General features: G+C 21.2%; 4 protein-coding genes across 4 annotated transcripts; 3 read left to right on the forward strand and 1 right to left on the reverse strand.

Moving 5' to 3' along the window:
* Window positions 1–264: 264 nt before the first annotated feature.
* SRAE_1000111000 (Zinc transporter ZIP2) lies at window positions 265–1,310 on the forward strand (the record flags this gene model as incomplete). The annotated part of the gene is made up of 2 exons (XM_024648024.1): window positions 265–473; window positions 542–1,310. 2 exons carry the CDS (start codon window positions 265–267, stop codon window positions 1,308–1,310), a joined length of 978 nt encoding a protein of 325 aa, XP_024502044.1.
* A 158-nt stretch (window positions 1,311–1,468) lies between these two features.
* Window positions 1,469–2,644, reverse strand: SRAE_1000111100 (Cation efflux protein family and Cation efflux protein transmembrane domain and Cation efflux protein cytoplasmic domain-containing protein; the record flags this gene model as incomplete). Its single annotated transcript, XM_024648025.1, has 2 exons — window positions 1,469–2,210; window positions 2,289–2,644. 2 exons carry the CDS (start codon window positions 2,642–2,644, stop codon window positions 1,469–1,471), a joined length of 1,098 nt encoding a protein of 365 aa, XP_024502045.1.
* Window positions 2,645–13,326: 10,682 nt separating this feature from the next.
* On the forward strand, window positions 13,327–16,832 carry SRAE_1000111200 (Zinc finger, FLYWCH-type domain-containing protein; the record flags this gene model as incomplete). The annotated part of the gene is made up of 3 exons (XM_024648026.1): window positions 13,327–13,384; window positions 15,369–16,500; window positions 16,559–16,832. The coding sequence occupies 3 exons, from the start codon at window positions 13,327–13,329 to the stop codon at window positions 16,830–16,832; spliced, it is 1,464 nt and encodes a 487-aa protein (XP_024502046.1).
* Window positions 16,833–20,097: 3,265 nt separating this feature from the next.
* SRAE_1000111300 (Zinc finger, FLYWCH-type domain-containing protein) lies at window positions 20,098–23,783 on the forward strand (the record flags this gene model as incomplete). The annotated part of the gene is made up of 3 exons (XM_024648027.1): window positions 20,098–20,155; window positions 21,926–22,982; window positions 23,507–23,783. The coding sequence occupies 3 exons, from the start codon at window positions 20,098–20,100 to the stop codon at window positions 23,781–23,783; spliced, it is 1,392 nt and encodes a 463-aa protein (XP_024502047.1).
* Window positions 23,784–24,093: the final 310 nt, after the last annotated feature.

Here is a 24,093-nt window from a genome sequence, read left to right on the forward strand (position 1 = left end):
ATAAGACATATATTCATCTTGTCAATATGGCTATCCTTCTACAAATAAACTATCTTTTTGATTTAATTTTTCACTTCTATTTCATAACTGTATTTATAATCTAAAACTGCTATTCTTTTGTGAATATTTAATACACTTAATCATTATAATATTACCCACAATTTTTAATATTGTATTAACAAAAATTATATATATATATATTTTTTTAATTAAAAAAAAATTTTTTTTTTTACAATGTTAAATTCAAATAATGGTATATATTTTATGTTTGGTCTTATAATTTCCTTATTTGGTGTTACTATCATATCTGGTATTATTGCTGCTTATGTATCAAAAAAAACATCCAAAAGAGTTGTAACAAATATTTCAATTGTTACAACTAATCGTGATGCCAAAATATTATCATTATTATCATGTTTTGGTGGTGGTGTATTTTATGCAGTTTGTTTTCTTGATATATTTCCACATATAACGTATGTATACATTTTTATTTTATTTTTTTTAAATAAACAATTGACAATAAATATATTATTTATTTTAGAGAATTATATGAAAAATTAAAAGGAAAAATAGAATATGATATTCATTTACCAGTTACACAACTTTTAATATGTTTTGGTTTCTTTTTTGTTTACCTTATTGAGGAAATAAGTATTAAATTGATAGGTGGTAATAATCATTCACATAATCATGTTTCTATTGATATTCAAAGACCTTTGAATGAGGAGAGAAATTCTTTCATTGAAATGAATTCAAGACGACATAGTTTAAAAAATAATGAAAGAAGGTTATCTGCACAAATTGTTAATGTTATATCAACAGAAGATAATAGTCATAATACTTCACTATTTAAGGCTATCCTTTTTGCATCTATAATGAGTTTTCATTCAATTTTAGAAGGTATTGCTTTAGGTGTTAAAGATGATAGTAAAAGTATGCTTATAATGTTTGGATCATTATTAATACATAAATCTATTGAATCATTTAGTGTTGGTTTACAAGTATCAAAAGAAAATTCATCAAAAATGAAAATGATTATAATAACATTATTAACATATAGTTTTATGACACCACTTGGAGCTGGTATTGGAGCTTTTCTTCAAAATCTTACAATTGATGAAACAACAAAAATATCAATAATATTATTTTTAGAATGTTTAGCAGCAGGAACATTTATTTATGTAACATTTATGGAAATTATTGCTATAGAAAGAGAGAATGAACATGATAGTATACAACAATTATTAGCTATAATAGCTGGTTTTGTAGTGATAACATTACTACAAATCTATACACATCCGGATTATTGATATATTTTAAAAATAATCTTTGTTTGAAACATTAATTATTATTATTATTATTATTATTATTACACAAAAATAGTTTTTATGAAAATGAGTATATAAATGGTATTTAATATAAAAATAATACAAATAAAAGTTATAAATGAGAAATATCTTAATCACTATTAACTTTTATAATCACAATGTATAAAAACTCTTTCAACAAAATCCAACATATTAAGTTTATGTTTTAATGCTTCTGTTATAGTATGAATATCTTTTAATGTTAATTTTTCATCCATTATTATATAAATTTCAACTTGAGCCTTAACACCAATATAATATACTAGTATATGATCTAAACGTTTAATCCTCCTATCATGATTAATTGATAGATGGACAACTCTATTATATTGTTCTTGTTTTAATTGCCCACCAACAATTAATGGTATCTGTTCAATTAAACTAACATACCAAGAATAGACAATCCATGAACAGACAAGTATAGCACCAATGGGATCGGCATACTTCCAATAATTTGTACCAATATATGCTCCAGTTATAGCAACAATATTTGTTAATATATCACTTTTTAAATCAACACTCAATACACGTGATGATGGTGTATTTATTTTTCTACATCCTAATAATAATAAAAATTTACAAGCAACACTAAATAATAAAATAAGAATGGTCATTGTATCAATATTTAATATTATATTATAATCATTAAAAAATATTTTTATTGAATTTAATATCATTAAAAAATTTGCAATACTCATAATAACAGCACAAATAATTCCACATAATATTTCTAATCTATCTCTTCCTCTTGGATATAATAATTTATTTGTATTATCAATGGCATGATTTGCATAATGAATAATTCCACCAGTTGTTAAATCTAAGAATGAATCTAAGAATGTACTATAAAAAATAATATAAAATATATGTTATCAAAAAATAAAAATAAAATAATTTTTTTTTTCTTATTTAAAACATTACCTTATAACTGAATATGATCCAGAAGTAATTGAAGCAATAAAATTAATTAGAAGACGTATAATATTTATTATTAATGATGCCCTCGAAAGTAAAATATATGTTTGGCGATTTGAATTATCTAAATCATTTTCTTTATATTTTATTTTATTATTATTATTAAAAAATTCTGTTATATATAAATCTTCCTGAAATATTTTTAATAAACGAAGTTCCTTTTCATAGTAAGCTAACACTTCCTTCTTTTTGTATCTATTAATTTTTAAAATGTCAAAATATGAAGAATAAATTTTTTTTTCATTATATTTTCTTTTTAATAATTGAAAAGTATACTCATTGGTAATATTGGTTTTATCCATACTTTATTATTATTAACAAAGTATTAGTAATATATATAAAAAAAATAGAAATAATTTTTAAAAGCTAAATTTGTGATTCTTTATATAACCTTCAATAATCTTATCGGTAGATACTACTTTCCTTCAATCATGAAATAATATTTTTATTTACATTAGCAAAAATTATTAACTTTCATCTTCAAAAACACTATAATATCTTTCTTCTCTTAATTTTGATCATACAATTTTTTAAACAAATCATCATATAATCATCAAGATAAAGTATAATATTATCTTATCATTAAAATGCCTTTTCTCTCTTAATATATAAATATATATTCATATATTTATTTGAAACAAAATATTGTCTTTAAAAATGAAAAAAAAAAAATCTTTTTTTTTTAACCCTAACCTAACTAATTATTTCTTTTCTTCTTTCCATTGAAAGAAATCACCAATGGCATACACTAACATAGACACACACATTTATATATATATATACGCTATTCATCATCCAATAAATCTAGACACAATTTGCGCAATAAACAACAAATTTATTATTCTTTTCCATTGATAATTTTGGGTAAAAATTTTAACAAAGCACAATATGTTTAATGCCAACAATGTTAATAGAGATAACATGTCAAATGTATTAAATTGTTAAGGTAAAGAATGATCATTATTTTAAAACACAAATTGCTTTTTTCTTAAATCCATTGTTTTGCCAAACATAAATAGAAGTACCACAAAAATATATATATATATATATAAATATATATATCTATTCATTTTTACTATACCTAATGATGATACTTCTTTTCATTCAACTATGTTTTTTTTTTTTTACTTCTATATATTTCTTCATCTTCTATCACACATTTGGTAGATTATATGTGTCCTTTTTAATTTTAAAACAAAAATCATACACAAAATCAACCATGGCAACATTTTTATTAAAGTGAAGTATTGTGAAAAATTTTTCCACAATCAAATGATAATATTTTAATGAATGTTTTAATGTTATATTTTCTTTTAACATACAACTATTAATATTGCCATTTAGTTTTGACTTTTAGAAGAGGAATGATAAAACAAAAAATTCTAAAATTTCAAATATTTTCATTTTTCCCTATATTTATAAAAATGATAACTAAAAAATTTTTTTTAAAATTATATACAATATAATAATATATTATTCTTGTTAGGGGTATATAAAATTTTATATAAATTATCTTATGATCAACAAGTTAAATTATTTTATTAATGATAGCAGTTGGCATTTTACTTTTAACCCATGCCATTCTTCTTCAAACGGCAATTGTTAATTTTTAATTTGATATAATATATATATATTTTTATATATATATTTATATTTATATTAAAATTATATATTTTACACAATCTTTTTAAATAACTATCAAAAAAAAAATAATTATTTCCCATTAAACAATGGCACTTATCAGTTAACATTTTTCCTTTCATTGATATTACCAATTAGCTGATATTAAAAACCATATGGTTTTGGTATGTCTTTTGGAGAAGATAATATTTCTAAACTATATTTTTGTCTTCTATTCTCATTCCTTATATCAGGTACCACTTTTAAACTAATGTAAATTTTATTATATATACTTGCCATCAACTATCATTCTCCTATCTTTGATTCATAGCACATGTATGTTTGTTTATATCAATTTTATATTTTATCAAAAAGTAATATTATTATTTATACAAAATATTTCACAATTTTAAAAGATGGCATTTTTATAAGTGATAACAAATTGGGTGATATTATAATGTTAAAGTATAAACATATTCAGCTATCATATATTATTATATACTATTATTGTCCTAAATAAAAAAAATAATAAAAATTTGTTATCTTTTATATTTTTTTTTATTAAACTATTATATTTTTGATATTGGCAAAAACAAAAATTCTTTATATATATATATATTTATAAATATATTTAATATTATTATTTTTAATTATTATAAATATAAAATGTATATATTATAATATTAAATTAAATATTATTTTGATCAATGATACATCATTCCTTGCCCTTATCTAATGAAATGGCATACTTAAAGTAATTATATTGGATGAAAAGTATTATGATATGATTTGAATAATATCAGTAAATTTAAGTAGCCATCAATTTAGAAAGGACATATTTGATTATATTACAATCAACCGCTTCCCATTTTAACCATCAAACATCGGCACCTATATAAATATTTGACAAAAATAGTTATTTGTATATTTTAAAATTAGTTCGGGGCATGGAAATAAAGTCTTTTCTATTATTATTTTATATATATATATTATATTATATATATACATATCTATATGTATAACTATTATAAATGTGTTTGGTAACTATTTTACATAACTTTAACTTAATTTTAAGATACCTTAAAAAGATTAATATGTGAGATTTATTATGTTTCTGATCATGCCGTGCCACTTCATATTTTTAATTTGACATTGTATATAGAAATATTTTAATGTTTATTTCATCTATTTCTTTTACAAGACCTTGAATTGTCCTTTATCCTAACAAATATTTTTTATACTTTTCTTTTCACATTTTGCCACTTTATTCCATCCACATTTTTTTTTTGTTTGATCATTTTAACAGTTACTAATTTTAAAATGTACAATTTTTGACATATCTTTAATATATACAATTATTTCTAACAATAAAAATAATATCAATGTTAAAAAAAAAGATATAATACGTTAGAAGATAATTTTTTTTTTTCATACATATAATTATTTGTACTTTAAAAGGTTATAACTTTAGTACACAATCATTTTTATTAATGTTTCCTTTTTTTTTTTTATTTAATTAAGCATTTTAATATTATAAAACTTTTATATTATTTTATAAATATTATCATTTAAGTGGCATAATAAAAACGTGACTTGATCTTATTTCATGTTAATCATAGTGATATAAATTATATACTAGACAATTTTCCTGAATAGTGATGGATATATCAATATATGATATAGGTAAAAGACACATATTCATGTTCATTGAAGGGGCCTATTAAAAATAAGAATCGTCATTTTATATATATATGTATATATATGGCAAAAAAAAAAATATATATATAATAAAAATATATGTAAATAAATTTATTTACCTCTTACAATTTTATTATTATAGTATTAAATACTTTATATATATAATTATCTTTTTTTTCTTCTTAATTTTTTCTTAATCAAAATTCTTATAATACAAGTATTTTAAACTCAAAAATATGTGTATAAAATTTTATAAAATATTATACATTTAACATTTATAATATCAACCAAATTATATATACAATGTAATAAAATACTTTGTTACACTATAGATAAAAAAAAACTTAAAAATTTATTTAATCAAAAACAACCGGTTGATATATATTATCACATGGCATACCTTGGAATTATTTATAATATAAGCCATACGTAGTATTTTATATTTATATATATTTATTATAGATAATAAATAAAAAGATTTTTTTTTTTTTTATTAAAAAAAAATTAACAAACTAATCATAATTTGAAAATAAAAAGTATAATTAAAAAAAAAACACTACAATGGTATAATAAATTATTTCATCTTCTATAGTTTAATGGTATTAATTAATTTACCAGCATGAATTAAACATTTTTTTTTATTTCTCTCCAAAACTTTTTCCTAAATATAAAATATCTAATTTTAGAAAATACAAAAAAAAAAAAAAAACCAAAAAATCTTCAAATAATATTTCCACCACAATAATACTATATATACATTTAAATATTATTTCAAATAATATTTTCTTTTCACAAAATAAATTTATAATAAAATTAAAGATTTGTAATTTTTCACTGATTTTTATTATACAAATATTTTTGCCTTTCTCGTTCCTCCTAAATCATTAATATAAACATAAAAGATGTTTTAAATGTATTTATAAAAATATTTTATCAAAACTTGATACTTTACAACAAGCATTTTTAATTTTATAGTTACCAATTTATTAAATTATTTTGGTGAAAAGAAAAATTTAAAAGTGATTATAAATGTGTGAAAAAAAATTATTTTATATTCTTTAGTGTTATGTTAATTAAATAATAATAAAAAAAAAGTTTTATATATAATTGTTAATTTTATTACTTTATATGATTTTTTTTTATTTATTTAACTGTTTGTTGTTGTTATTATTATTTTTTTTTATTTTATTATTATTTTAATTTATTGAATGATATTTTTATTGGAGAAAAATTTTAATTTATAAAACTTATATACTATTTTATGTAAATTAAGTTAAATCAAATAATTCTCTAAAATTTGTGTGTGATCAAATGAGAAATTATATACATTTTAGATGTATAAATATATATAAATGCTTATCATTTATATGTAATGTGTATATGTATATATATGTATATGCATTTAAACAGTAATGGCATTTTGTAGCTTACCTAAATTGAAACTTCTCATCTATCATTAAACTGTCACTACCAATCACTGCTCCATTTCCCTGCCAAATAATTCTATTTAGTTATCAAACCTTTGTATAATTCAACCCATATATACTTTTCTTTGCCGCAATGAGTGGTTCATTATTTATAAAATCATTTCTTATATGTGGGTTCCTGACAAACAATTAAAAGTAAATGATATTTTGTTAATTATTATTTATTTATGCCATTTAAAAAAGTTTACTTAATGCAATTAACTGTTTAATATTCTATCTACCTATCCTTTTTATCTATACTTATTTAAAAACTATATCCTGATAATTAATTTTTTTAAATATTGAGGTTAATGTTCCTCATATTTTATTTTTTTTTTTAGTTTAAATTATTACATTTTATTCTAAAAAAAAAATTTATCACAATGAAAATTGTACGTTCACAATTATTTTTTAAACACTTTATTTATGATAACAATATATAATAATTTATAGTTTTACTCACATTCTATTATCTATGATTAATGCCATCTTTATCTATTATCCAAAAAAAAAAAAATATTAATAAATAATATTACAATAAAAAAAAGTATTGTTTACTTTTTTTTATGTCACAACCAATTTATAATATATTATCATAATAATAATGTATATATATATAAAAAAATAAAAACAATTATTATGAATCCAAATAACTTTTTAAATATTTTTATTTTTAATATTGCTTACAATAAAATACAATTAACCTAAAACATCTACATAAACTTTTTTTTTTTATTTTTTTTAAATACAAATCATTATTCTTATCCTTCTTAGGAGTTATTTAACATATTTATATTTTTAATAAACCTTTCCCAAAATCAGTTGGAGCGCCACGTCAACTGCCAATTTCGGTTTATCTTTTTTTTTTTTTTTTTGTTAATTTACCTTCCTACTCCTCATTGCCATATTTTTAATCATTCATCAGGGAAAGAGAGAGAGAGAGAAAGTTTATCTATTTGATCGGCAAACTCCATCAAAAATAATACATATAAAGTATTATTTGCACAGTTTATTTGATCATTGCCGTTAAAACTTTTGAAAGCTCAATACAATAATTGAATTATATAATGAGAATAGGTATTAAACAGAAAATAAAATATATAATAAGGTATACAAAGAAATAATCAAATTATAATATTTTAAATCTCTTTTTTTTTTTTTAAAAAAATAATATTTTTTTTTTAAATCATTTATATATTGTAACATAACAAGATTTACCTTTATTAAATCAACATAATATTTCTATATTTGCCAATAATGATCATTATATTTTTACAATTATAATAATAACAATAATAATAATAATTATTATTATTATATGAAATAATAGATTTATAATATATTATATATATCACATTTTTGGATGAACAAACTACCTTTACAATTATTGGCAACTTTTAAATTAAACAACTTAAAGTGTTTCATCTACCCTTCACTCTCTACAACATTATCACGATTTTATTTATTAGATAAGGATATGGTACTAAATTTAAATAGAAAATCTATAATATCTTGTTAAATATAATAAATTTATTTTACTAGTTAAATATAAAATATTATCTGTAATCTCTTACATATATAATTAATTATTAATAAATTTAATAATATTACTAATAAACATTTAAACAATAAAAAAAAAATTAGAAATAAGAAATTTTATATTATAATTTGCCATTGACATTTAAAAAAGGTAAAAAAAAAAAACTTTTTTTTTTTCTAAGAAAAATAAAATTTTGAATATAATTTATATATTTTAAACTTTATTCTTTTAATACTTTGTATGAACTTTGTATATATAGTAGTATAGTTTTTATAAAATAAATCACATGTAATTATATCATATTATAAAAACAAGTACCTCATCACAACATATTTGTCAATTAAAGAGACTATGTTTAAATAAAATTTTATTTCGGCATTTTTTAATATATATATATTTATAATAAAATTAGGTAAATAAAATATTATTTATAAAATTTAAATAATATTACAAATAATTGGATGGCTTTTCATGTCTACTGATCATTCATATAAATTATATAACAAAGTCCGTAATCCAACATTTTCTTTCCACTATTTTATCATCCATAATAAAATGTATATATTATATTAATATTTGACAAATACCTGTTTCTATCCTCCATCTATAACCAATATGATAATATAAAATATATATATTTAATATATATATATACATATATTCTATATTCTTTATTTTGTTGCTTGTGCCAATAATTTTGAATGATAAAAAAAATTGTATACTGTACTTTTATATAATATATTTAAATTATTATTTATTTAATTGTTTCTTCTTTTATTTTTTTTTTTTTTTAAAACTACCTACACTAATCTTTTTTATATATATATTTTTTCTAAATAATATAAATTGTTTTGTTTAATTTGAAAAATAAAACAAATTGTATAGGTATTTTATTTTAAAAATTTTATTTTATTAAAGTTACAACATCGTTTATTTTATTATTATTTGATATATATATATATATATGTGTGTATACTCTTGCCATCTATTGTTTTGTAAAATGGGGTAAAAGCTCTTAACAAAAATTTAACTGAATTGTCAATGTACTATAAATTTTGATATATATTATTTGTTTTTATCATTTCATACTTTTACAAAACTTATTTATATGTAATATACAATAATAAAAATAATATATTATTGTCTTCAAAAAGGCAACCTTAATGTCAGAAGTTAGGAGAACTAGTTTCGTGAAGCAGCTTATACAATTAAATAGCCTGTCCACTACAAGACATATACATTTCTATACCATCAGTCAAATAATATAATAATATTTCTATCATATTTTCTCCACTTGCCTTCCTTTCACATTGAAATATAATGTATTATTTTAGAAGGTATCTCTCTTTTCTATTTCTTCTACCTATACAAAATATTATACATTTATTTATATATATATTAAAATATTTTATCATTCTTTAGAATAAATTAACTTTAACAATAATTTTCATTGACATTTGGCCAAAATTTTATTATATATATAAACATTCCTTTAATAGATCATTAATTTATCTACATAATTTTTATATCTTTTTTTTTTCTCATTTATAATTATCTATTTTTTTTTATAATATTAATCATTTTATATTTAATTTTTATAAGCTTACCTCAAAAAAAAAATCATATTGTTCCTTTACGCCACATCATAACTAATCATCAAAAATTATTACTCATGCCACTATTCTTTTTGAATTGTTTTATACATCCTACCAATAAAATAGGTTTTTTTTTATTTTATTATTCATTTTATCATTTTTACCTATGAAATAATTAAATAGAGACATTTATAATAATTCTAAGAATTCTTTTTTTATTTTTTTTTAAGATATAATATTTACATTATATATATATATATAATCATTTTGTTTATCATATATTTGATACTCTTTACCAATCATTATACAATATTTGATATATATTAAAATTATCTATAATTTTAACAAACCCGTACCTATATTTTATTGGCAATTTGTTCATTTTTAAAAAAATTTAATCTACTCAACATTATTTTATATATTATTATATTCGTATATCGGTATTACCTACTATATCAATCAGTTGATCTGATTGACAATACAAGCTGTCCTTTTTTTTTGTTTCCTTATTTTCCCTATCAACAAATTATGGATACCAAAATTATATATATATATATATATACTATTTATTATTATATTTTTTTCTATTTCTTTTCCTATACTTCATTATATTGTACATATATATATATTTTTATAATGTAATTTTTAATGATTAAAAAAAAAAAAGTTGTTGGCATTTTAATATAATATATATACTTACTACCAGTTTTTTACAAGCCTATTCATATTTTATAGAAAGAGAGAAATGTCTATCTACAAAATAAGTACTAATAAAAAAAAACAAATTTTCACATATTTTATAACATTATCTTTTTTTTTATGTTATATATTTTTTCTCCTTTTTTTTATTTTGTTGTTTTTGTGTTTTGACATTGATAGTAGGATATGATCTTTATATATGTTGATTTTGATTCTTTTCAATTTTAAAATCATTTTTTTTTTAGTTTATATATTATTATTATAATAATTTTTAAATAATATATATATATATATAGTTTGAGAATAAAAAATAAATATGTATACAATTGGTAGGTATTACTAGTGTCCTAGACATTAAAACAGGCATCAGCGTAAAATAAATTATACAAAAAAAAAATAAATGATAAGAGAAATATAAAAGAGGAAAAAAAAAAGATTTTTATTCTATATTAAGGATAGGGTTGTATGGATAAAATATTAATGTATCAACTGTGATGATCATTATATAATGAAGGAGCATAATTAGTAGATGAAAATGTTTGTGTGCGTGTATAATATATATATATATATATATATATTCTGATACACATCTAGATATGCTTATAGATGTGTTAAAAATTTTGTACCTTGCCTTTGAGAAACAAAAAATACTATAACTACTATTTTTTATTGTTTCTGTGTTTTTTTTTTCAGACATAAACTTCCTTGAATCCAGTTTAAATATGTAGCAGTTGTATTTTTGCAAAAATTTTTTGATACAATAACCATTAACAAAAATATATATTATTATTATTATTATTATATATAATGATAGATAGATATTATGTGTTGTGAAATTTTTTTTTTTTTTTTAATCACAATTTTAATTGTAAAGATATAGGAGAGAGACCATTTTGAATTTGAGAGTTTTATCATTAAAGGAGTGTATTTTTTGGGTGAAATTTTTTTTTTGTAAAAAAAATTGAAGGTTGTTTTTTTCCTTATTTTAAAATATAGTCTTTTTTTTATATTTCTTTTTATTTATCCTTCCTGCCATTGATAATAAAAATGTTTCTGGTTGTTTATTGTATACCTTTTACATAATACATATTTTGTTGTCATCTTTTACGTTTTTTTATTTTTATTTTTTATTCACTGATAACACTATTCATTTTTATTGTAGATTTTATTTTTAAAGTACTCTTTTTTGTATAAAATGATGTATTTTTAGATGAAAATTATTTATTGTGTCATACATTATAATAATATATTTTATTAGGTATGCCGATAAGGGGAGAAAATAAGAGACATTTATCATAATAGATATAGAAAATTATATAAGTAGATTTAATTATATTTTATCATTTTCTTACTTTTTATGATTGTGGCGTTTTAAAATTTTGTTTTTTGGGGTTCTCATTGTAGTTTGTGGTTGTGATGGTGGTAGTGGTTGGTGACACTGTACTTTTAAACTCTCTTTTTCTTTTCTTGCCAATTACACTCTTCATCTTAATACTTTTATTATACCCAACTCAACAATAAAAGCTTTCCCTCATATTAAAACATTAAAAAATACTGTAATTTAGATAGGAATGGCATATATCTAGAGGTAATTTATCTTTTAATAAATATCTATTGTTAAAAAAATTTTAAAAGTTTATTGTTAAATTAATAGTATCTGACATATTTCATCACTCAAAATCTATTTTTTCCTTGTGTTAAAAAATTTATGCCTTTGATATATATATTAAAATAATTATATTTATTGTCTTTTAAATATGTTAATGAATAATTGTTTTAAGTGGTTAAACTTTTTTTTTTTAGTATCTTATACTTTTTGATGCCGTGATACAAATAAAGTATTATAAGGTTCTTGTTATCTTTATACTATTCGAAATGATATATAATCATCTATTGCTATTTTGAAGTAACATTATAACAAAAATTTTTATAAAATCGTCGATCGTGTCTTGGTGCTCAAAACCTTCGATCCTTGCCTCGTCTTGTCTACTAACATTTCATTTAATATTATATATATATGTATTTTTGCCTGCCCATACAGCACCCCAACAAAAATTTTTATAATATCACTAGTCAACAATGTTTGCATTTCAGGCCTCTTATCAGAGACACTACTACCAATATATACAACCTGTTTGCCGTTTGAGACTTTCTGCGGTTGGAAGAAAAGAAGAAGATTAAAAGAGAATTTTTATTGCTGTCTCTAGAAATTTATATATATATATAATATTATTTAATAATTCATCACTAAAGGTAGAATTATATTAGAATTGTTTCTTAAAATCTTGCTACAAAGATATATATATTCTCAAGAAAAGGATTAATAAAATTATATATACAAAAAAAAAGAAAAAAGAATTTAAAAAATGTATAATTTTGAAAGATATGATCCTGATAAACCTAGAATGGTTACATCATTCAAAGGTAAGTTGAATTAATCAAATCATATGATTTTAAAAGCTTTAAATACTTATAAGTAGAAGTAAGCTTCTTTTTTTTTTTAAAAAAAGATACTTTATTATTTTAAATATGAGATTCTGTTATTATTATTATTATTTTCTATTAAATTTATACATTTGACATATTTCGTAATAACATCATATCATAAAAAAGATTAATTAAAATGTTTTCTACCATTAATTTAAAAGGTATTTCTTTGTCAAAAAAAAAAAAAATTATTTTATTTTTTAACAAAAAAAAATATAAAAAAAAAATCAGGTAAATTAATGGCGCATACCCTTTTAAAATATTTTTTTTTTTATATATTATTAATCATGGAAAGGAAATGTGAAAAATGTAATCATGGATGAAACTATTTCTATTGTTTCATTATATTTAATATGACATTTTAAAATCAAAATACCATATACAACACTGGTGGCAGGTCCCCCTTCTTTTTAATATTTTTCATTGTTAATTGTAATACATTTTTATTATCGGTATTATCTTTTTCTCCTCTAGTTACCCCCCCCCCTTTTTTTTATTTTTAAAATAATGTATATATAATATGAAGGGGAAAAATTCATTAAAAAAAAAAAAAGTTATGAGAAATACCTTCAGTTGAAGTTTTATAAGTCGGCAGGTTTTTACCTCACATGACAACACCCAATATATATTAAATGTATATCTTTTTTCTTAATTTTTTTCTACCATTGTATTATATATATTTTTATAATATAATCAAGTAAAATGAATAGATGTGAAATCTTTTAGTATTATTTTTGTATATTATTGTAAGGCAAAAAAGAAAATGAAAGTAATGAGGTATTTGAGGTTGAATTTTTGAAATGTAACTAAACACAATTAAAAGAGAAATATGAAGATATTTGTTAATTTTTAAAATATAAGTATATATATATTCACTTTTAATCTACGATATGTGGCAATACTTAAAATTATTAGAAAGTAGTAATATACTTCTGCGCAATAAGATTATATTTAAAAGAGAGTATAAATTTTAAATGAAAGGGAAAATTTCATAATCTGTTATTTAATTATTTTATTAAAAAAATTATTAAAATTTAACATTTTTTTAATTTCTTTTATTTCTATTTTTATATAAATTGGTAAAATTTCTTTATGTGATAAAATTTCTTTTATTTATGATAAAAAAATTTTTTTTTCTGGAGAACTGTTTATATAAATTTGTAATTATAATTAGGTGCGTAATAGTGATAAAAATATAATTAAAATGAAAGGGAAAAAAGAAAGAGTGGGGGGGGGGGGGAGATTACATTGAAAGTTGAATGATTGTCTACAATATTACGTACATATACGTGTTATTTGGGGGGGGGTATAATATTATGAAATATAATAACAATTTATTTATTCTCATTGATACATATCATTATTATTTAACCAAATAATGATATAAAAATTAATCACTTTCATTTAGAAAAAGGGATATATATTTGATTTTGAAGATTTGTGTGCGTAATATAAAATTAAACAATATATAAATATATTTAAATATATAATAATATTATTATTATTTTATTTATGTGTATATTTATTACACATGTCTCAGCGATCAAAATTTTTCTTTTTATTAAAAACTTTATGGCAATTCAGACATGACTTAGGGATGATCATGTACATATAAATAATATTTAGACATTAAATAGAAAAGATTAGCATTATTGTAAATAATACTTTTCTAGAAAATAATATTTTACATCATATGTTAAATAGTTGAATAATTCATAGTAAAATGTTGTTATTATTTCTATTCTTCAAGGTAAATAAGACAAAAAAAAAATTACAAATATTCATAATAATATAAATATTACAGCTGATTATATAGAAATAAATCAGCTGATTAATATACATAACTATTATAAAACAAAGAAATAAAATAAAAATTATTTCTAATAAATATATAATATAATTATTATATTTATAATTTTAGGTAATCAAAAATTGATCTTTGAAGGATATCGTTATAATATTCATCATATCGTTCCAACAAAAGGTGTCAAAACGTGGAGATGTGTATGTGCCAAAAAATTAACATCGGCACGTTCATGGTGTAAAGGTAGAGCAGAAACCTGGGATTCAGATACTCAGGGTTTAGCTAAAGGTGAACATAATCATGATCCAGAACATGAAGTTGCTGAGTTAGAATATTTTAAATCACAATTAATTATGGCTGCTATTGCTTGCCCTAATGTCCCATTAAATGATTTGATTGCTGAGGCACAGCAGTATATGACGGAAGGTTTACAATTTACCTCAAAAGACAGTTTAAAAAAATCATTAACTATTGCCCGAAAGAGTAGTGATAATGGTGGTTTTAAATTTAGAAATTATAAAACAGCTGGTGGTACTGGTATAAAAAATACTAATAATAAAAAGGAATTTGATACAACAAATGATTTTCCAACACTTTTAAATTCTATCATTGCAAATACTCCAAAATCTGATATACCATCATCAATGGCTACACTTATTCATTTATCAATGAAATCAGATATGGAAAAATCAATAAATAGTAATACATCAACAGAATCAGAACATGATTCTTTACCGGAGCAAATTATTTCTAATCCTATGATACAATTAAATACATTACCAAGATTTCAACCAGATAACAATCCTTTCCTGACACATTTTAACTTATTAAGACAAATTGCTCTTGCACAACAATTAAGTTCTGCTGCTGCCTCTCAACAACAACAACAACAGCAACAACAACAACATCACCTTTCAACACCACAACAACAAATATTTAATGATAATAATTCAATTTTTGATCTCTTAGGAACTCCACAAACTCCTAGAAAGTACCGTAGAAATACAGAAAATAATTGTAAAGGGTCATCCGTTAAAATAAAATTACCCCCAACACCTAAAACTATTGATAAAAATAATACAATTGGAAAAATTTCTTTTAATTCTCCAGTTTTACCAAATATAACAGAATACATTAATGGTAATAATGTTGATTTATCTTCTAATATAAAAAAAGAGATAAAAATTAAGGAAGAAAGTACAGATGAAAGGATTCTCAAGGCTAATCGTTTAACAGATATCTTTAATAGGTAAATAAAATAATTAATTATTTAATTTTTTTTTTCTTTTTTTTTGTTTTTATTTTAGACTATCATCTCGTGCAGCAATGAATATTGAGTCACCACCACCAGATCAGTCATCACCTACAAGTAGTTCTGGTGAAAATATTTCACCAGAAAAAGTTACTATTGGTACACAAACAGTGTGCTCTGCTGCATTATTCAATGAAGTTGAAAAGAAGGAGGATGACAATGATATTTGTATAACAACATCAGCATGTGGATGTAAAGCTATCAAAATGTGTTGCTGTATAAATTCTTCAGGAAATAGAAAACGTCCCTCTGATCAAATTAGTTGTTGAAGGATTTATTTTTTTTTTTTATCAACTACTAATAATTATATGTATAATTTTTTTTATTGAATCTATTCCTAATATATTTATATTTTTTTAAGATATGTATTTTTTACTAGTATCTTCAAATATATCCCAGCCAACATATATATATATATATCATCATCATCTCTTTTTTCTTCTATCACTTTAAAGCCTTTAAGCTTACTTTATCCTTTTTTTTTATAATATTACGGTGCCTTTCTCTAATAACCTCATATCACTTATAAGAAGGATATGCCTTTAAATTTTATATTCCTCATTCTCTACCAATAGTTTTATAATATTAGCTTTCTTAGAATAGACAAAAAAAAATTGTATATATTTATAATATATATATAAAAACTATTCTGTCTTTCCTATATTATAGGGTTTTCTTAATTTTTTTTTCTTACAAATAAAAAATTTTTTTTACCAAATAGATATATATATTTTTTTTGTTAAATGATAAATTTTTAATAAAGTTAAAAAAAAAAAGTTTTAAGCATTATACATTGTATTTTTACGGTGCCTTTCGATGAAAAAAAAAAATAACCATATATTGTCACTTATGAGAATTTCATTCATTATATGTCCTTTTCTTTTTATACAGTGAACTTTTTATATTTTTAAAAGTACATAACATTATATATACCCTATTTTTTTGTACAATTTTTGAAAAACATTTAAGTATATATTTTTCAATTATATATATAATTATAAATATATATATATATATATATTTTCTATGCAATATAATTGTAATTTTATATGTCAATTAATAAAGTATTTTTTTATTTAATTAATAAACTGATTATCATTATATTCAATGAATTTTATAATATAGTAAAATATCTAACAATTTTAATTGAAATATAATTAAAAATTTTAGGTATTTTAATATATTCATTATAATATATTTTATATAATTTGATATCTATCTTTTTGGAAATTGTATGCAAAATATATCAAAATTTTGGAGACTGATTTGATGCAACATTAAAATACATGACATCCTAGATCATTATAATATAAATGTATAAAGATTGTAATTGTATAATAATCATTCATCTATAAATAAAAATTTTTATCTTGTCTTCTTTTAAATGATATAAACTTTTAAATTTATAAGCATTCCATAACTACTCTTTCTCCTGCCATTATAGAAGCAAAAAAAAAAAAAGTTTTCTCTTCTCTATTTAACAATAATATAATATAATATTATATATATATATATATACTCCGCAATCAAGCGAAAATGTGTAAAACATCCATATGATTTGTGAAACTAGTTACAAATTTTTGAAAAAAGACAATCTTTTTGTCTCCGCCAATATTCTTTTCTTGTTACCACTATAGTACTATCATCCAAGAAGCAGATAATTAAAACCTATTTATATTTTTAGCTATTACTATTTATTAATATAGCTGGTAAAATGTTATAAAATCATATATATATCATTAAAGACATTTTATTATGAATCAACTCTTAAAGTTTTACCATACATATTATTGCCATTTTCATATCAAGTATACCCTATATATATATTATTATACACATTCATATTATATATATATATATATACATATATATTTAAACAGTTGATAGCGATTTGATGTACTCGTAAATGTTAATGTGTGCAAATTATATATATAGGTGTGCCGATATTTTCATCTACCAATAGATAATCAAAAAGTATATAGAGAGAGTTGCATGGCTGTCAATACCTTTTAATTTTGATTAAAAATAAATTTATTGTACTTTTTTTTTTAAGATAGTTGGCATTGAAAAGTATTTTAATCTTCTTTTTTATTTTAATCATCTTGTTTATAAAAAAACAATATTTATGTAACAATTTGTACTTTCTCCACTTTTTTTTTTTGTATTGTTAAATATATATATCATTATTATTATTATTATTTAAGTTTTTGTATTTTAAAAATTGACACTGTCATATTATATATAAGATATATAGGTATATAAATATAAAAGTTTATAGAGAATGGCAAGATAGTGGGAGTGATTTGAAATAAAATATATTGAAAAACAATGACATAATCGTGTTGGTGATTCTATCAGTCCCATTTTGATCATTCCCTCTTAATGCCAGCCTCCATTCTTCTACCTTTATTCTATATAATATGTTTGTATATATGAGGTCCCTCTTATCAGCGGAGGGTAGTTAGATTGTCGACGACGACCTGTTTGCCGACAATCATCATCACAATCATCATTTCATTTCTCGAACTCCACACCTCGCCGTAGACGTCTGTAGACGTTTCAACAACCAGCCACAAATATATTCATATATATATATTTATTTATAATATCAACCACTTTATCTATAATAGTAGTATTCTATTCAAAAAGTTTTCTTCTTCTTCTTCTCCTTTCATATTCCCCCACAGCAGCCGGCGGTGCTTCGGATGACGACGACAGGTCTTTATATAACTACATCTATACACTCCTATAAATATTTCGCTTTCGCCATTGTTGACAAAAATATAATACAATTGCTGCAACCAAAAAGACATATAAATATATATATTATATATATATATATATATATTATGTATAATATATAAATATATATATTTACAAAACGTTTCCAATCACAATGGGTGTTGTTAGGAAAACGTTATAATTCTTCAAGAAAATACATTTTAATTGTATAAGAACCAAGAAAGAGAGCTAACTGTTTGGGAGAATTGTCTGTCTTGCTAACATTATATACATATATATATATAAATATATAATTCAATCATTCAGATCTTAACAGAATAGTATTGTTATTTTGTCATTGGCTGGTATTTATATTTATGTTCAGGTGACTTGATGAATGCTCCAATATTTTACAGGAGGAGAGGAACGTCACATACTCTTTTTCGTGCTCTATTCAAAAATTTTATTTTTTTTTTTTTTAATATAATTTATTATTTTCTTATATTATATATATCTTTTTTTTATATTATATATATTTTTTAGCTTTAATTTTTATCAAATTATTACTTGCATTTTATTTAATAATACAAAAATTTGTTCTGTGCAGTAGTATTCTAATTTGTTGTGTCTTTTTTTACCTATCCTGATTCATCTCATATCATCGGCTACTACTACAACATTTATTACTATTATTATTATTATTATTTTTTTTTTTTATTACTATTATTTTCTTAACTAGCTAAAAAATATATATAAAAGAATAACTTATATCAAAAAGTTTATAAAAGATTGTAGAGAAACTTTTTTGATAGTATGTATCAATTTGAAAGATATGATCCAAAAGTGCCAAGAATGGTAACTTCCTTTAAAGGTAAGTTGTTAAAGTACTATTGATTTATTTAATTTTATTAATTATATAAATATCAACAAATATATATAAGGGTATTTCAATTAATCACCCTACTTCTACCTCACTTCAAATGTACTTTCCTAATATAAGTACTTATTACTAATTTTCTTCACTTGATTCATTTTACCTTCTGATCTTGTTAAAATCTCTTATTATTATTTAACCAGTATCTTTATATTATAAATAAGAGTAAATAAATTCCATTCTACCTTTTCTAAATTGCTTATATTTTATTTTCTTTCTTAATGATCAAGTTTTTCAAAAATTTTATAACTACTAGTGCTTGATTATAGGGGGGGGGGGATGATGATAATAATAATTTATACCAAATTACTATTTATATAAAGATAATAAAATAATGGTAATAATATTTATCAAATAAAAAAAAATTTTTATAGGCACAAGTAATTTATTTTTTTTTATTTATTATTATATTAAATATTCTAATTATTATTGAATATATATATAAATTAAAATAAATAAATAAATGTGTTAAAAAATTAACAATCCATAGAAGTTTTTTTATGTTTAAAAATTTACTATAGGCATACTTTATAAATATTTTCTCTCTCATCAACATTTATTTTTTTTTTATTAATATTTTTTTTTTATTAATAACATAAAAGGTTTTTTTTTATTAAATGTATTGTCTGTTAATGTATATTAAACGATAAATTATATTCTTTATTAATATATATATTTATTATCATCATCATCATCCCTCGTTTGATAATTTATTCAAAATGTGTTTTTTTTTTGTAAATGATAATTTTGTATTAATATTGTATATATTTGATTGTATACTTAGGAAAAAAAAAATTTATGCTAAAATAATGGCAATATATATATTTATATTGTATTATGAAATAGGAAATAGGAAAAAGATAGAGGGGGTACATATTTTAAAATATTGGTATGAGAAATAGAGTTAGAGATAATTTTAAATAGTTGGGAGAAGATAAAAAAAAAATTTTGTGTATAGAAGTTTAGACAGTATTCGGCAACCAATAAAGCCATTGAAATGAAATATATATATATATAAATATCTTGTAAAAATTTTTCTTTTGATAAGAGAAAAAGCCAGTTTGGTTGATCAAAAGCCTATTGTAATATTTGTTTTACAGCTCAATATATATATATATGAATATAATCATTATAGAATAGAAAAGGGGTATTTGTAAAGATAGTAGTAGGTATGAAAATTTAAAGGCGCCGCGCCGACCGTAATTCTTTTTTCATAATGTGATGTCAGTTAATGTTATTTATCTATGATGAAGTGAGGCACGACAAGACTGATTTATATAATGGAGTAATATTATATATCAGGTAGATTGTCATAGTTAAAATCATATTTGTAGTTGTAAAATTTTTTGGCAAACATTGACAAAGTACAAAATTTATATAACTTGGTAAATGGTTAAGAATCAAGGGAAAATGATAATATTATTATATTAACAGATAGACATACCTGATGAAATTTTTTAAATTTTGGGGGATTTTTTAAAATTTTTTTTTTTATTATTATAATAATTATATATAAAACTTTCTGTTTATGGAAAAGTTATAGCTAAGTTAATGATTTATTACCATTATTATTATAATACCCTTGTCATATAGGGCATATTTTTATACAATAAATCATGTTTTGTTTTAAAAATTTTTTTTTTTTTTATTAAAAAAAAATACAATAAATATAATGAAAGAAAATTTATAACTTGATTTCAATTTCAGGGAATCAAAAATTAATCTTTGAAGGGTACCGTTATAATATACATCACCTGATACCAGCAAAGAATGCCAAAACGTGGAGATGTGTATGTGCAAAAAAATTGACATCAGATCGTTCTTGGTGTAAAGGTAGAGCAGAAAGTTATGATAATGATACAAGGGGTGTTGGTAAAGGTGATCATAATCATGAACCGGAACATGGGGCTGCTGAGTTAGAATATTTTAAATCTCAATTAATTATGGCTGCTATTGAATGCCCTGATACACCATTAAATGAATTGATTGCTGAGGCAAAACGATACATGAATGAGGGACTTGATTTTCCATCAAAAGATAGTTTAAAAAAATCATTAACAATGGCTAGAAAAAGTAGTGAAAATGGTGGGTTTAAATTTCGTAATTACAAGACATCTGGTGGTACAGGAGTAAAAAGTACCAAAAAAAAAGAACCAACAAATGAGTCATCAAATACCTTTCCAGCTTTACTTGATTCAATTATGAGTAATACACCAAAACGTGAGGCAGACTCAACAATGAATGCCTTATTATCATTATCAAAGACAGAGGAACCAAAGACATTAGAAAATAATAATTCAATACAATCATTATTTCCAGAAAAATCAATAACTGAAAATAGTAATAATGCATTATTTGCACAATTAGCAACATTTCATTCATTACAAAATAATAATACGGCATTACTTGAAAATATAAATTTATTTAAACAACTTCAAATGACAGCATTAGCTGCAGCGGTAACTGGATCATCAGTGAAAAATACACCACCGGTGAAAAGACCTCGTAAGGCTACAACAACGGGAAATAGTTCATCAAAAGCAAAGACATTAACATCAAAATCATCAAGATCTTCAATTTCCACCAATCCATCAATGGCATCTTCTTTATTATCATCACCTAGTTCAAGTATTAATGTAGAACAACCACAACAATCATCTATTGTGCCAGCATCATCAAATATCGAGAGCAATTCAATGCAACAAAAGAAAGATTCAATAGACATGGCAATTCGTGCCAACCGTCTGACCGACATATTTAATCGGTAAGTTTTTATATTATATAAAGTGTAATACTCATAGACAATGTATCATTGTGACTGATAATAAAAGGCATGAGATAAGTAGATTATTTAAGCGTATTATTGGCATGTTATTAAAGATTACGTAATGATAGTTTGTAAAAGTGTCTATATTTTTATTATAATTATGGTATTAAAAGTATGCACATTTTGTTTATTTTTATCATGACGGCAGGATGATTAAAAGACCGGTTTATTTAAAGGTACATTAATACATATATATCATTTAATAAAATATGTAATTTTATTTTAAAAGAACTTTTTAGGGGTAGATAGATAAAATGAATAATAAAATATATAAATTTATAAAAGATGAATGCCAATAATATATATTAAAATACAAAATAATTAGTAATGTAGAAGGCCATCTTTAGAAACAAAATTATTTTATTTATTTTTAATATAAAAGATATATAATAAGATTAAATTTAAATAAAAATTCTTTCTTCTTTTTTTTTTTTATAAACATAAATTTATTTTTATTATAGAATTTCGGAACGTGCATTAGCAAAAGCAACATCTCCAACAAATACACAATCATCAGGTACATCAACAAATGGTGAAGAAGAAAAACTTGAAACAGAAACAACAAGAACAATTGGTACACAAACAGATAGAGGAGAATCTCCATGTGATGAGGAATTATTAATTGAAAATAATAAATGTATAGCCAAAAAAGATTGTGATTGTAGAACTATAAAAGTATGTTGTTGTTCAACGAAGGGATGTATACGTAAAAGAAAATCAGAAGAGATAAGCTGTTAAAATAGTTTGTTTTTTTTTGAAAATAAAACAAGGAAAAATATCAACTTAATATATATATATATATATAATTTAAGTTGTACCGTGATATTGAACAAAAAAAAATATCCCAGATTAATTAATACTTTCATGATTCGCCTTAAAAATAATTGATAATTCTTCGCTTTTTTATATTATCATTATCGTCGTCCTACCAAAGAATATAGAATTTTTTTAAAAATATTTATTGTTTATAAAAGTAATAAATTTTTTTTTATTGATTATAATAATTATTTATAATAAAATTATTTTTACAACAATAGACTTTATTAAG

This window comes from Strongyloides ratti (genome assembly GCF_001040885.1).
Source record: "Strongyloides ratti genome assembly S_ratti_ED321, chromosome : 1".
NCBI lineage: Eukaryota > Metazoa > Nematoda > Chromadorea > Rhabditida > Strongyloididae > Strongyloides > Strongyloides ratti.